General features: G+C 38.7%; 1 protein-coding gene across 6 annotated transcripts in view; it reads right to left on the reverse strand.

The window, feature by feature from the left end:
- Nucleotides 1–16,878, reverse strand: part of PCCA (propionyl-CoA carboxylase subunit alpha) — a 299,644-nt gene that overhangs the window by 225,583 nt on the left and 57,183 nt on the right. The window contains exon 1 of one of the 6 annotated variants that reach the window (XM_049816082.1): nt 15,151–15,169. The exons of the other annotated variants lie outside the window; for them this stretch is intronic. Within the exon in view, the coding sequence (XP_049672039.1) occupies nt 15,151–15,156 (6 nt within the window). The 5' untranslated portion in view covers nt 15,157–15,169. Of the gene's footprint in view, nt 1–15,150; nt 15,170–16,878 lie in introns of those variants that run through there. 6 annotated transcript variants of the gene reach the window in all.

Raw genomic sequence — 16,878 nt, forward strand, 5'->3', positions numbered from 1 at the left:
CCAACAAGTAATGAAAATTTAGCACCGTGTTATTGAGATGTTACACTGAGCTTGCAGTCAAAGGATATTAATTATATGCCTGCAAAAAACCCCACTTAATAATAAATCAGAACCTGGAGAGAAAAAAATCCATGTTGAAAAAATCTGTCTGGTATTTTTGCAGACATGATACAATGCTTTCAGAGTTAGGTGACCATCATCATATTTATACTGTATATTCAGAAACCAAATTAAAACTGAAGATGACTGTCCAAGCTCACACCACCCTGTATTTACTGATGAGTTAAGCATCAGGAACCCTGGTATTGACAGCCAGGAAGATAAGTAACCCTAAAATCATCTTCCTAATAACCACTCTGCATATTGAGAAACAGAGTCAAGCAAAGCACACAACTACATTGAAAAGTGTCATTTCTCAAACACTGAAAAAGACAAAAGACAATGAATAAGCAACACTCTTCAAAAAACAATGCCCTGACCAAACTCTAACGTTAATAACTCCATTCTACCCACCTACAGGTCCCTTTTCTCAGCTGGCTGGTGTAGTTTAGGAACCTCCCTGTCCTCGCATGAAGGCTACTGATTTCCTTCCTGCCAAATAGCTGCCACCACTGCTGTCAAGACAAGGTGGTATTTCTTTGATAGACGTAGCCATCCTTAAATGTTTGATAAAGACTGTTTTGAAGAGCTTCAGAGAGAGCTTATAAAGATGCCAGAAACTACATTACAAGATGCAGAACAGACTAGTAAGTTCACTTCAGAAAACTGGAAGCGTCTGCAGCTTTCTGGTAAACTGGAGCTATTTTCCAACATGAAGAGAGCCATTAAACGGCATTAGATATAATTTCTGCCATTCAAAAAACATCATCATATGATAAATAGGCATATTTATTCAAAAATAAATATCAATGTCAATCACATTAATAAACATTAGTTAAGAGCTAAACAAGCAGTAAATCAATCATATCGGCAACAAAAACATGCATGTGCACATATTTGTTTGTTGAGGTTGGTTTGTGGTTTAGTTTCTTCTTTCCCCTCCAAACCAGGTTTAATCCACTGAACCAACACACCGTCTTCTACCAAAGCCAGCATATACTGATCCTGCAATTATTAAAAAAACCCACACAAGTGTAAAGGAAGGATAGGACTCGGGCAACAGTTGCTCAAGATTAAAGCCATTAGAAAATCCCAAGGACAGGATGCTGTCCCATAGGTCACAGTAAACTGTCACAGAGCAGGGACCCAAAAAGACAGTACCCCCACCCCAGGTCTCAATTCCCCCTGTCTCTCACACCGCAAGCAGCATCCGTGCAGCTGCGCAGCCATGAGTTCAGGAACCATATCAGCTAAAAACAGCTAAAGGGGCAAGGGGATTCTGAGGGACAGTCCCTAGAAGGGATGGTGGCACTAGTGACAACTGTCAACAATTACACTGTCACCAGACATATAATGAGGTATATAGGGGAAAGCGTGCAGAAAAGGTATCGACAGGACTGAACAAGGCAGGACGACTGAAAATTACATTTGTGGCCAGAAATGCCTGCGGCAGAGTCACTAACAGGCAAGAACTGGGGGTTACGGAGGTACTGCCATGGCAATAGTGATGAGGTGATTAACACAGGGTGGCTGCAATCTATAATGGCAAGCGATACTGGAAGAAGGTGGTCGAACACAGGAATGGGTAGCCCAGAGAGGCTGTGGAGTATCCATCCTTGGAGATATTCCAAACTCAACTGGATATGGCCCTAAGCAACCTGTTCCAGTTGATCCTGCTTTGAGAAAGGGACTAGGTTTCCAGAGATCCGCTCCAAAGTCATCTACTCTGTAGCCCTAAGGTGAAGAATATCAGGAAGATTATCATCTCTGGCCAGGCGAGGAAGGTTACAGCAACCAACAATATAGGGAACTTGGCACAATCCTTGTTAAAAAACAAGACCAGACCCTCTTCAGTTGTCTGAGATAAAGGGTTATGGATCTTCCAACTGAATCTCACAACATTCATTTCTTTAAGAGAAAGCAGTGCCTTGTCATACTGATCTCTCTTTTCTAGTAATTGGTGGTGCTGCTGTCTCTAGCCATTTATTTCTACATCTGTATGAAAGTATGCTATTCCTTTAGTTTTACAGACAAAAGCAATACCCATTAGCTCAATAATTGTTTTAAAACAAAAGAATTCCATGCAAAGGTTCCCATCTCAGAGACAAGCTCATCCAATTGTATGAGGAGGTCACCACGGGATACAGCGCAGTGCTGGGAAGACACAGCTGGAGGCAAGCAGGGACAAGAGGGAACTCCCTACACCAGCACTGGCATGGAAGCACTTGGGAGAAGCAGCTACAGTCAGAGGGAGAGAGGAGGGTAAAGTAGTTTTTCTGCAATGCCCTCTCATCAGCTGAGCAAGCACTAGTGTCCGTGTGGGGTAACAACGTCAGCCAACACAGCCATAGTAAAACACACCACAGAATTCTGTTAAGTGCTACTGTCTTATCTCCTTCGCTATTTATTTGTAAAAGGATGCGTGTAGTAGTACTAATAGAAGATGTTCTTATTTAAATCTTACATACAGTTCCTTGGAGAAAACTGTGGACTAATTACACTGTAATGAAAGATAACTAGCTCTTACAGCTGCCCACTGAGAGAAGTCCAATACACTGCATTTAAGTAAATGAAAAATTCATTGAACCACCCCCACCCCCACCTTTGGAAAGCGTTCTAAGAAAATTGAGGGTTTTTTCTGTATGTTCTAACAAGTCAACATACATAGCTCTCCCTCAGATTTCTATTTATGCTCAACTTACACGACATTTACATTAGATATTATGGGCAGAGTGTGATTGTGTTGTCCTTTTAAACGTGGATGTTCAAACAAAATTAAGAAAAAAGGCTCAGGTGCTTTTGTAGCCAAGCTTAACAGAAAAATACTACTCTAATCTTATTATCTTTAAGCAATGAGACTTGTATACACAAATTTGGATTTTTCACCAAGCCCTGTTCTTACTCTCACATATTTTTGCATGAATCAAACATGCAGATTTGGCCCTTTGCCTTCAGTTTAAAAATAAAACCAAAGAACTACATGTGATCATAAACATCACCAAATATTATAAAACTTTTAAACTATTTTAAAAGTATATGTATATTATACATCTTGGCTAGCACGAGGAAATAACAGCGGAATTGGGAATATTTGGATCTATTGAAGAAAATGTGATGGACTAGCAGTATTACAACACTCAATGCTACAGCTTTGGGATAAGCACCTCTCAGTGTCATAAATAAGTCAATAATATGTACTGATATGTAGCACTAGAGAATTTATAGGCACTTAACAGTGAAGCAATCCATGAGATCTCCTTGTGGCCCTTCTCCCTATGAACCACAACCATTCTGAGCTAAGGATAATGTACTATGACACAAGTATCTACCATATATTCCTGAATGCCACTGCCTCTGGATCTGAAAGATAAATTTCATCTGGTGGCTAAGGGTGGAACAGCTTTTTGGAACATACACAATCAAGTTCCTCCCTCCCCCTCCGAACAGATGGGCCTGAGAGTTGGACAGTCTGGCTTCACTGGTGCTGTAAAGTAATTAGACAAACAAATCTGGATCCTGTAAATAAGCATGTGCTTGAAATTAAGCATGCTTAAACAGTTGCAGGATGAGGGCCTAAATTTCAAAGTTTTAGCCTGTAGAGAAAATCAGCCCATTAAAAGATGGCAATCTTTCTGAAAAATTGCTATTTTTTTCTTTTCAAAGGTCCCCACAGAAATGGGGATGGCAAGGGGGGAGAGAAACTTAGAAACCTGGGTAAACAGGGACTAGTCAACTATCAACCTTTTTTTTTTTTTTTTTTTTAAATGCAAATTGATATCTCAGGAGTGCTTAAGATGATCAGTAAGACCACAGCACCATGGAAAACTTTTTCTCTTTTAGTATTTCAGCTAAGTTATATGAAAATGGTGAAATGCAACAGAAATTCCAGAAGTCCAACTTCTAATTTATCCACTGGGCTAGAATTACTTGGAAATTCTTAGCAAACCGGATTTTCGCTCATGAATTGGATGTTGAAAAGTATCCGCGACTAGATGATGTTCCTCAACACTACAGAAAAACCGATCCTTAAAATTGAAGGCAGAATGTACTAAGAGATTAGCAGTGAAAAAGCAACCACAGGTATACACAAAAGGCTACATTTAAAGAAAGTGATTTTGTAACTTTATCCGGAGCATCAAATACACCAAAAAAGTTTCTTATCTTGCTTTTTTTATACCCAATAACAGCATGTAGGACATCTGTAAAGGACATGTCTTGGACTTAGAGCCTTTTCAGAATCTGCCACCTCCTCCTGCTCACCACCTACCTCCTGCACCCAAGAAGAGATGAAATGAGACAAGGAGAGACCACAACATTAGTAGCCGGGAACTGCATCACGGCACAGATGCACACAGGGAACAAACGCAGGATGCCAGAGCAACTCTAACCCCAACATGCTGCAATTCCCAAAAGCCCAATTTTACAGTCCCAAAGTCCCTTTAACATCCTTGTGGTCACCTACTAAGGATATGACAGGTGGCAGCAAGAGGCTTGATCGGATGGGCTCAGCCAAAGAGGGAAGGAATGGGAAATTGAATCGCTAACAGCTACAAGTGCTGTACCATGATAACTAAGTCAATCCAGTGCACATTCTGCCACAAAAGAGTGGGGTCCCGACCTCTAGGCTTTTCATTTTTCACACCTAGTCCATCGCATTTAGCTGGCGCTAGCACTAACTTCTCTTTCTGGATTACTTTTAAGCTTGCTCTAGATGACTACGTAAATAGTAATCCCAGCACAAGGGAGACAGCAGGAACAGGTGACCAAGGCCAACATCTCCTTGCAACAGCAGGAAAACTTTAGCTTAAGGAGACTGTGAAACTGCACCTTTGCACAAATATCCACAAGACAGAAGACAGTATCATGGCTCCCATTCCTTGCTTTGCAGGAGCAACCCGAGAACCACTGGCAACATGAGCTGCAGCAGGACTTGAAACATTCACTCGAGTCCCAGAAGAAGAAAGGCTAGATTAGAAAGGAATTTGCCATGCAAGCTTTATATCATCTTCCTAAGCAGTAATTGGCCCCATCATAGCAATATCTAGAATGATTACCGCTGCCTGTTAATCACTTGTTAAAAGAAAGTTCTTCTCCCAGTTCCCGGACAAGGATGCCTTTCATCAGGTGAAAGGTAGGAGGGACCTGCTCCAAATTAGAGATTTCGAGAAGCTTCAGAGCTATTGCTGAAAAAACATTTCTGCATCAGCAGAACTCCCTCCCCAAGCCTCATCCTTAAGGCACTACCTAAATCTTCACTGAAACTTGACGTACAAAAAGTCTCAAATGGATGCAAAGTAAGCATGATATTCTGAATGTAAAGGATTAGCTTGGCAAAGTTTTAAAACAAGAATCACCACATCTAGTTGGAAATATTTAGTTATTTTAAACATGGTGCCATGATGATGTCTCTACATTATCTTAATACAGGATTTCATTAACTGCTCAGAGGCAAGTTAAATTTATTCCTTCCCCATGCCAAAATTTCAGTCTGTGTATATTTTTGAACCAAAACACAATCTGAAGAGTGTATTTATTAGCCTCTGTGTATGAAATTGACTCATCCTCTCGCCAACAAATCAGAAATGCAAAAACAAAAATAAAAAAACTAAGTAAGTACTGACAAGAGAGCTAGAGATACCAGCTATGCAAAAAAAAAAAAAAAAAAGCTAATCTGACAGAAGATACTCACATACAGAAAACAGCTTATGAATTAGAGCTGGTGCTAAAGATGGACATTTCTGGGGGAGAATGAACAAAGATCCTGGTTACCAAGATTTTCAATACAGGAAAGAAATGTAAAAATAAGGAACTCATTGACTCATGTCTGGAATAAATAATCTTTTCCACTCTGAATATAAATACATTTCAAAAGAATTCAAAAATATTATGTATAGGAAGGGTAAGTTCCAAAATTACAGAAACCAGGACCAATACTGTTACTCTTTCCTAGGCAACTATGCCCTCTAATTTTAAGGGCTACAGTTCAGATACCAGGTCCCTAATCCCGTAGGTTTTTATGAATTAATATCAAGAGCTTATCCTTTAAGAAAACAAAATAAAAGCTACATTAAGTAGTTTCTTAAGCTTATATTGCATCATAAATATTTAACTATTTAAAGTTACAAAGTTATTGCCCTTTGCTGCTCACGCTTTAAGCAAGGTTTCTGCTGAAAAATTTCTATAAATGAAGTGCACAAGACTCTTCCCATTGGAGAAGCTTGACAGGTAACTTGGAAAAGAGGCAAGACAAATGCCCATATCTTTGAATACTGCTTTGCCTGGCCACAAGAACTGCTTGCATTTCTTCATTTTCAAAAGAATGGTGGGGATTGTGACTTTTTCATGGGTGCAGGAATAAAGGTTTCCCCATGTAAAGCCCCAGGCCTTCCTTCCCCATTTATTTTTAGCTTACTCCTTTTTATTTTCCTTCAGATGCTAACAGAATTGCAGAAAGGGGGAAAAGGCATAAACCAGCTTTTCACTACACATGTGCATATGACATCTAGCACAATGGGGATTTGGTGACCATAATTAGGTTCTTGGATTCTGCTCTAATACAGATAAAGTCAGCAACAGACACTAGTGATACTGTAATATAATTAGATTGACTATATTTTGCAATATCAACCATTACACACTTAAAATGGAACATCATTTAAGTGTTAAAACAGTCAAAAATGTGATTGATGTTACAACCTAGTTGTTTCTATCTTTGCTCTTTCAAGCAATTTTTTGTTCAGCTCCAGGACTACGTTTTCACTGCTATTTATTCTTCAGCATTACATCAGAAAACACGTATAGCAATCTTTGTGCAAAAGGCAAATCTCTTCATTGCAGATGTATGAATGGTTCATACAAGAGTTCTTGCTGTTCACAAAATTAGAACTACATTCAATCTATAGATCTCAAGCTCTTCTTCCAATGTATTATATTTCAAGCAGTTTATGTAAGCATATGTATTTTTAAAGGTATTTTATACTTTTGCTGTTTTATGATGATTCTGTCATTGGTCCATTTATCACACCTTTTTATGAATGGGCTGAATACACTGGTGAAAGGACAGCTTCTGTTTTACTTGTTCATAAGAGCTCCAATTCCACAATAAATCTGGAACCTGTGGTTTTAACCTCTGAAGAAAAATTAATTTGACAATGCTTAGTATATTAAATGTTATTCTCTTGGTTTGAGTACATATACCATTTGCACAAATTATGATATGCCTCTGTAATCCATAGAGGAGTATATAGATCTCCTCACATACTTTCTAATAGCCAGTTTAATTTTTAAAAAAGGCATGGAGAATTAAGACCCTTAACTATTGTACAGAAACAACGCTATTATCCAGCAAATGCCAGCTGCCTTAGTAATGGAAAGTTACAGTATATAAATAGCTCAGAATTTTTTTTTTTTTTTTTTTTTTTTTAAATCACCATGACACACTTGAGCAGTTTCAAAACCCCCTGGAAGATCACACTGGATCCTTGTTTTAAGAAACTGTCTCCATTATTGACTATTACAATGCAGATAATGTAGCTGAATGCTGAATTCTTTAAAGTACGCAATTCAAAAAAGGAACAGCACATACCAACTGCTTCATGCCTAACAGCATTTCCTTTCCTTCCTACCGAAGAAAGGTCTCAGCTATTTTCCATTCTTTAAAAAAATAACTGCTCAAAAGTTGACCTCAAAGTCATCATCCCAGAGCTTTGTGACAATTTTGGGCTCAGGTTTTTGCAACTGTACAGCACACCTGGCCAATCTCCGTTTTGGCATAATGAACGTAGAGTTACTACATTAAAATAATACCTGCAGTTTTGACTGTAATCTTCAGAATATAGTCCAATGCGCACATGAAACTTCAGGCTGTAAGACAGTAACAAAGGCCAAACTCCAGCTATCTTCTCATTTATGGGAATACAAGATCAAAACACGTCTCATAATCAAATAGGAAAGTAAGCAATCAAAAGTTAAATTTAAACTCTTAATAGTAACATTAATTATTTTACTTCACTCATATAACAATGGCATTCAACTATCACAGGAACACAGTCTACAAAATTTTGTTTATCTGTGCTGAAGTCTAATCATTATCTAGCCTTTTCTTTTGCCAAGTTTCACCTCCATTTCAGCTCCTCTAACTATTCCTGTAGTAGCTTTTCTGTCCAAATATTTTAGGAAGGTTTGTCATTCCTAGCATGGAATCCAATCATCGGATTTTATTGCACTCTAACAGAGCAAGATAAAAACACGTTACACTAGAAACTCCTTAAAAGGGATAATATTTTATCATTCAAAAAGGCTCTGTCTTCTTCCACTACTTTTTAGAGGCAGTTGTAATGACTGCATTTTTATAGTATTGTGTATCAAGACTGAAGTGCCATTACAGGACATTGAGAATACCTGGCACTATAAATATTTCATTCATGGAGTCACACATTCAGTAGGAAACCATTCCTGCACTGAACGATAATGCAGACTTTACAGAAATTAGCTGGACTGGAACCTTAACACACAGACAAGAACTTTCAGGGGGGAGGAGGGTGTCCTATTCTTCTGCTGCTCTTTACCTGGTTTTAAATTTTGGCCACAAATTTCCAAGTCTCCAGTTCTGTATTACATGGGGGCTGGGGTGGGTCAGACATCACCAAAAAAAACCACCAACGGGCTCAAGGGGGAGAAGGAAAGATAACATTTGGGTTTAACTGCAAGAAGAATGCCTGGTGTTGGAGTCCTGATGAACAATACTTTTTCCACAGAAATGTAGCAGAATGCTAAATGATTCAAAGTGGTATAGCTTTCAGTTCACACGTGAACATACTGCAGATACTTTACCCCTCCTACTTCAATTTTAGGCTATAATGGAAAATTCAAATTGTAAATTCAAAGAAAAATAGTTCTGTAGTTTTCCAGCAGTTGGCACTAGAACAATAGCCTGAATTATATTCAAAACATAAATATGTAAGAACACCACTTCCATGGATACAATATCTATACTCAATTCTTTAAGCTGTCCCTTATGGATTTTTTGTGCTGTGAGGCATGCAGTGTGTCAGATTTTTGTCTTTTATTTTTGAAACAACAGCAAATGTTTTAGCATCAAGTATTTTACATTAGAAGAACAGATACTGTACTTAACACAGTTAAGTTATATTTGAGAGGAAAAACACTCACAAAAGCAACAGGCAAATCACCAGAAATAAGCAAAGCAAAAATACACTAGGAAACCAAATACAAATTTATTTTTAAGAGAATCTTTAGCTTCTTACCATAGGAGCTGTTTGAACCTCCCATCCCTTTAATTGTGGAGGCTACTTAAGAAATTCTGTCAGTCAGGACCAACACTGAAATACAACTATAGTAGTCCACTTTCAAAATTCTTGAAAACCCATTTAAGGATATCAGTAGGGGGTAAATTAAAGCTGTATGCATTAGGAAGCTAATAATTTGAAAAATGTACAGGGGCAATGAACCCTGAAGTTATCAAGCACTGAAATGACTAGAAAAGTGTTTTGTATAGTTGGAAGTAACTAAATACAATAAAGCTGTTGTAAAAAAAAAAAATTTACAACTATAATCTACTACACAACCTAACATAATATTAACCTTTGAAGTGTAACAAAATCTTGTAGATAAAACATTAATTTCTTATCATACACACTTTTTGGTGTAGGTATAGTGGAGAGGCAAAGCTAGCCTATATGACAGCAGAACTCAGAGTGCCCTTTAGTCCTCCTTCATAAACACTGTTACTTAAATATTCTTCTGTCAAATTCTAAATTTCATTGGACTCAAGTCTTCCACTCCAAGCATTTCTTGCACAAGAATTTCTCTAAGCATCTCCAAAAGGCTAGAACTTTCAGTGAAAAAATTAAGAGAAAGAACAGCTGGAATACTGTTTAAATTGTTATTTAAAATGAGGTGAAAAGGAGTTTCATATGGAAACTGGCAGACTGGAATCAACAACTCTCAAATCAGAATGGAAGCTGTGCTGTATCATGCTAAGCATGATATAAACAATACCTTTACCATTCTCATGAAAAAGTTACCCATATTTCAGTTCATAAGCCACTGAAAACCTCAATTTCCACAACCTTCTAAGGAATTTTGGAGACTCTGGCTGTCAGGTACTATGAAAACTCATTACAACCAGAGCACACTCCACACACTGGACACAGGACCCAAACAGGACTATCTGAAACTGCTCCATGTGGGTGGAAGTAACTGAAAATAAGGCCACTTATCTCCTCAGCTCCTTATGCTTTCTAGATGAAAAAGCCAAGACATTCTTGAATAGAGAAAGACAAGAAAGGAGGAGAACATGCAAGGAAGTAGCAAGACATGAGCTGAGCAGGAAGGGATCAAGATCAGCAAAATGTTTTGAGAAGAAATGCATCAACACGTATAAAATTTACAAATATGCTACACATGAAGAAAATTTTCCAGCTAAATTAAATATACACAAGCCCAATGCAAGGCTTAAATATTGTCTGAAGCCAAACACTGAAGCATGAACACAAAGAAATACTGAGCCTCAAAGCAAGGCAAGAGTCCCATGGAAACAACCAAGCAACTATGTAATGCAACTGTGTCAATGCCTACACACAGGAAGATTCAAATGAAAGCCATCTCCATTTGGGCATTTCTACCTTTTGGGTAGAAATTTTTGCTTTTCAAGAGCCTGATGTTATTTTAGCACAGTGGCTTTGAATTTAATACCATAAGATTAAGCACAGCTCGCCAGCAAGATGCCTTGCCCAAAGATCTGGGCAGGGAACTTATTCTTTCTAAATTCTAGCCAGAGCAAATTAAGCTGAACTCCTCTGGGTGGGACAGGTGGAAGCACCACCCTGCAGCACACCTGCTGCCTGCCTTTGAGAAGCAAATTTACACACTGGATTCCTGAGCAGCTCTTTTGTGCTAAGAAGAATGTTCTACATATACAGACATACATATACTTTCAGCTTTTGTACATGCAAAAGATCAGACAGTATTTGGGTAGCCCGCTACAAAGACAGTCAGTCATTTGCCAAGAGGCCACAGTTCTATAATATGGCTGCTCTGGGAATTATTTATCTAGATTATTAAAACAGAATCCATGAATAAAAGTAAGTGTCTTACAAAAATGAAGTGTTTCAGTTGGGTACCACCTTAAAATAACATGTTCTTTCTGCAAGCAGAATAAAAATATGCACTGAAATAAACTAAGATATTGCAGTACCCCTTACAAATGTTACTCTCTGGCTTCCTAGAAGATGCAGAAAGTCATGTACACTTACTGTCCTCCTAAAGACTAAAAAATTTTTAATCAAGTTTTGGGACACAAAAATTAATGTCTGAAGTACCACATATGTCACAATACCTATTAGTTAAATTGAACAACTTGAGAAGTATCCTTTGAACATTGCAGCATGGGCCGCATCAGTGCTGAATTCACTAGATGCCGGCTACCAAAAATCTCCTTGAAGACAGATATGGTAACAGACTACATTAATTTGGCTGACATTCCATTAAAAAACAATTCAAAATTTAGACTAAGAGAACAAACAACTCTCTCCAAAAAAAACCCAACACAATCAATGTGTTGGAACATCTTCTAGTTGGAACATTTTCTAGTCAGATCCTGTTCCAAAGATCAAAGAATCATTAATCTATTCAGAGCTACCTTTGGTGCAGTAACAGCTTTGCCCGAGCGTTCAGTTATAAGCCATTCCTACCAGATCACACACAGGTAGCTACAAACCACATGAAAAGGATCAAAGCACCAAAAAGCCACAAGATCCAGACAGCAAACAGTTCACCTGCCTTTAAGAACTGCACGACCCTGCACACAACTCCATACAGTAGACAGTGCCTTAGAGGACAAGCTAATCTTAGATGACAAGGGCAGCGGCACATGCACACAAAAGCCACCATTTGTTTAGTTAGCCATCAGGAAGCACATTCGGCCAGGCAGCAGGAGGTCAGAGCTAGAGGACCTATTCAGTAGAGACTAAGCCCCCATCCCAGAAGCCTGTCCCTCCATAAATCTACAAGAGGGAATCTTAACTGAAAGCACTGTTCACCCCTTCCCTATGTGATCCATTCAGAACCGGAGTCCAGCACTAAGACATGAAGCCGCAAATATTTTATGACAGTTGCCACTGCAAAAAGAAACCAAAACCATTGTAAGTTTAAAGCATAAAATGTTCTCCCCACTCTTGTGCAAGCTCCACTTGGGCATCCTCTTGACTGTTTTTTTGCTGGTCTCAGCGTCTCTTTTCCATGCTTAACTATGAGTATCTCCAGCTTTTTGAGAGAGCAAAGAATATGCAAGCATCCTAACCACAAGGCAAAGTATCTGACACAAGTTTATCCATGGAAAAAAAAAACACAATTTTGCCCCGTTTTTTATTATGAGCCATGAAAAAAAGTCTTGGCTTATAATCAAAAAATGTCTTTCCAACAACATCTATAGATATGTCACTACCTGTTAGCTGATAACCTACTAGTTGTTGTCTAGTCACAGTCTCCATCAACTGAGGTTCTGAATTACCACTTCAGATTCCTTCTACATGTTAGCATAGTGCTAAAGGCATTGCTCTTCCCAGACAATCCAAGTAGCAGCTATTTTGCAAATTAACAATAGGAATTCCAAATTTGACCAGGGCAGCTATGAAAATATTTCTAGCGTGTGAAAAATATTCAAATGACTCTACTTTCTGCAAACATTCTCATTTAAATATATGCACCTAATGTTCAGATAGGCTAATAAAAGGGTTCACAAGTTCTTACACAATGAACTGGCAGGTTTTATTCACAAGAATGTTCTGGAATATCTTTTGCTGTTTTTCCCCCATTCTAAATGTTTAATGCATTCCCCATCCCCAAACTGTATAATAAGTAGCTTGAATATAAACAGTGTTCACAATACCTTAGAGAGAGAGTGGGAAAGAGTAAGCACCAGCGCTCTTTTGCTAGAGTTCTGAAGAACATGTCAGTATGATCCTAACGGGCATCTGGAATAAAAATGCTTAGTTGTCCGTGTACATATGTAAATTTAGCAATACCTATCCTTTCGGACAGAAAATATATGCAGGACTCTTTACAAAGGAAAGTATAATTTCACGGTGTAAGTTTCCACATAGTGCTCTGAAAATAGTCAGAGTAGCTTGGAAAAAGCAGAAATATCACTCCATCAAGAATACATTTAGTTAATCATATGGTTTTATTACCAAACTAAGCTGTTGCAACATGAAAGCATCAATTTTCCCCCAAAAGCTACCAACCTTTGTCTTGCATCTCAATTGCCAACCACAATGCTACTGGATCCCAACACACATATATTTGCCATTACAGCAGTGAACCACACACATCTTCAAGCCAAGACAAGTCAGTAATGGATGAAGCAAAGGAAAGAAAAAAGGATGAGGGCAAATATTCAGAGATCCCCATCATCATAATCTGATAGCAGGAAACTGTACAGCCCATAAGATCATTTGTTTCTAGGACATACTGCACAAGTATTACTTTCCTGTGCCACCTCTGAATGAGTAAGCAAGCTGGTTGGGATGTCTACCTAATGTACCGCATTCTCTGATTAAAAGAAGGCCTGCCAAGAGAGGAGTTTTGAGGAGAATGACCGTGAAGGTAGTTACAACAAAAGAGGGATTTGACAGTAAAACCTACCTGAAGTAACCTTTCTAGGCATCATCTCTGCATTTTCCTGCTGCTCCATGCATTACTAATCAGTGACCCAGTGGAAACTTCAGCACCCATTGAAAAGCCTGGCAGGGTATTTGGCTTTCAATTCTTCTACTCAGTTTATTCCCAACACAAGTATATTCATCAGGCTTAGAAACAACTCTTGAACAAGGGCAGCCACTCAGCAATGAAATGTAAATTACTGACATGTGCTAAAACCTGGACTTGCCACTGCTAATGAGCACATTAAAGGAGAAAAGCTCACTAGATATTACTGCAACCTTGTCACTTAACCCTGTGTGTACTGAAAGCTGCAATTTAGCATCAATTAAAGAACCCATCTCTAAACAGTGAGACACTGTTCAGCAGGTGTATGCTTCCTACACAATTTTGATGTAAAAATTATGAAGATGGACAAACATGTGAAACACCCAATCAGAAATGCGTGCACAGTGATAGCAGCCTTATTTTTAATCTAAGTTTCACAAAACTGTCCAAAAGTTCAGTTAAAAAAAAAAAAAAAAAAACATACACACATCCCAACATACCTAAATCTCTTAAGTTTAAAAAAATTAACAGTGTCAAATCTTAGGTCATAAAATAAAAGGTGATTTGCTATCAACAAGCCCCAAGGTTAGAAGTCAACTTGTAGCAACTTTTCTCTTCCTATTATACTCACAGGGGGGTGCAGACCCTGAGAAAAATCTTCTCCAAACAGTAGTGACCTGCAGAGTCAGGGAAAACAGCACCTTTGCCTTGATAGCATCTGTGCAATGTAAGTCCCTCCAAATATAAGGTCACTCCAAATTTCAAAGCTTTTAATAATTCAGACTAGCAATGCTGCAAGAAACAACTGTAAACTTACAAGCTGGAGAAGGAGGAGAGACAATGTTTGGTGAAAACCACTTCCCCCAACCCCTTTGTGTTTTGGGGGATGAAGGAAATTATTTAAAGATTATTTGGTTAATTAAGTTCTTGAAATACTTCTATTACATAACATTTTTAATAAGCATATATCATAAACAGAAGTCACACAGAACTGATTTTCAAAACCTAAATCAAGTACTTAAATCAGCCTAAATTAAGTATCTTGACGGTTCTGTCAAATACCAATTCAGCTATAAACAGGTTAAAAGGTTATCACTTTCAGTTGCTTATTTTTTCCTCTTATTTCCTATACCCCACTCCCAAGCTACCACCCCTTTGAGTTTGCCTCCATTTCGAGTCAGGCAGAAACTCCTTAACTTGATTCTGCGAGAATCATCTGTATTAGCTTAAAGACTTTAATAGGGGAGTTGGGAGCAGGGGTGAGGTATGTGTTTAAACAAAGATAATTTTAACAGAACAGGGCTACAGAATGACCACACGTACCGTCATTCCAGCACATCCAAGGAGGGCAATAACCCCTCATGGGGACAGACAGCAGCAAACCACTGGGAGCAGTAATCTCTTCGGGCAGCTTGGTCACAGAACAGCAGTCTGACCACAGGCTAGTAACCTGATCTTCAGGAGCTGAACATATGGGTCAGCATTCAGGGAGCAAGTGAGAAGCCGATGATAGGTTCTACACAAAACACATCACCTTACTTTAGGAAATAAATTTTAGTACTGGTGTTAATTCAAAACTTCATTGCTGAAGACAATCCAACTGCCAAGTATTTTAACGATTTTCCCCAAAAATACATGCGTAACAACTCTAGCAGGAATTGTTCAGTCAACCCAGTACTCTTAAGTTATCAGTGTTATTGATCACTATCATTCAGTCTGAAATAGAAATGAATGAAACATGCTGTGCAAATAGACAAAGCTTATTTGTAAGCCAACCTTCAAATAGAATTAAATATAAAATGAAAAGGCAAGTGCATTCATAATAACGAGTAGGAAGTCTTTTAAAGTTCCAGGGAATTATTTAAAAGATTTGCAAAATAAACCACTAAACACAATCGGGCAGCTGCAAGTAATCTATTAAATTCTTACCCTTACCTGGGAGTCATCATTCCTGTTGCATTGGCTGAAAACCTTCACTGACAAAAATGGACAAACCAGGTAAGTTACTATCAAATGGCGCTTATGTTGGTACGTGTTCATAGATTTTTGTTTGTTTGTTTGTTTGAGCGTCTCTCCCATGAGGAAATGCTGAGAGAGCTGGGACTGTTCAGCCTGGAGAAGAGGAGGCTCAGGGGGATCTCATCAATGTATATAAATACCAGAAGAGAAGGTGCAAAGAGGACAGAGCCAGGTTCTGCTCAGTGGTGCCAGTGACAGGGCAATGGCAATGGGCACAAACTGAAACATGGGAGGTTCCCTTTGAACATCAGGAAACAGTGGGGTTTTTTATTGTGAGGGTGGCCAAGCACTGGCTCAGGTTGCCCAGGGAGGTTGTGGAGTCTCCATCCTTGGGAGGCGGTCAAAAGCCAACTAGCCACGGTCCTGGCTGGCCCTCAGTGGCCCTGCTTGAGCAGAGGGATTGGACCAGATGACCTCCAGAGGCCCCTTCCAACCTCAAGCATTCTGTGAAATAAAGATTGTATTTGATATCTAAAGCAGAAATCGGGTCCAACTGCATTATGCATTCTACAACCCCACAGTAAAAATATGCAACCAGCCTGAAGATATTGTAACAGAGCAGAAGATACTAACTGAATGGCTAAGAAGTTATCAAGTGACATTAAACAGTTTAAATACTGCAAAACTTTAACTCTGACATGCCTGAACATAGCTTGCCCTGTATCCTTTACAGCTTCCACTGTGGATCTATGCAACAGTAAAAAAATCAAATTGAACTTTTCCCGTGTTTCAATGCACTTGCAGTAACCAGCCATATCTGCCATATTAGCAGCAATCCCCTCAAGATGCAGAGGTAACTGGAGCAGTTCTCAGAGACCACAGAAAACAATGACCCCAGAAAGGCTAGATGACAACCTCCTCCCCTGGAAGCAATTCTGAAATGAGTGAATCCACAAGTGATCCTGTGGTATACTGAACAAACAAGTAGGTTAAGTCTTGTTGCTGTAGAAACTATTCAGAATATTTGAGCACTTTACAGAAGCAGCATAACATACTGTACTGGTATTAAATACCTATAGAAAAGTTTTAATC

The sequence above is a fragment of the Accipiter gentilis genome, chromosome 13, assembly GCF_929443795.1.
Source record: "Accipiter gentilis chromosome 13, bAccGen1.1, whole genome shotgun sequence".
NCBI classification, from domain to species: domain Eukaryota; kingdom Metazoa; phylum Chordata; class Aves; order Accipitriformes; family Accipitridae; genus Astur; species Astur gentilis.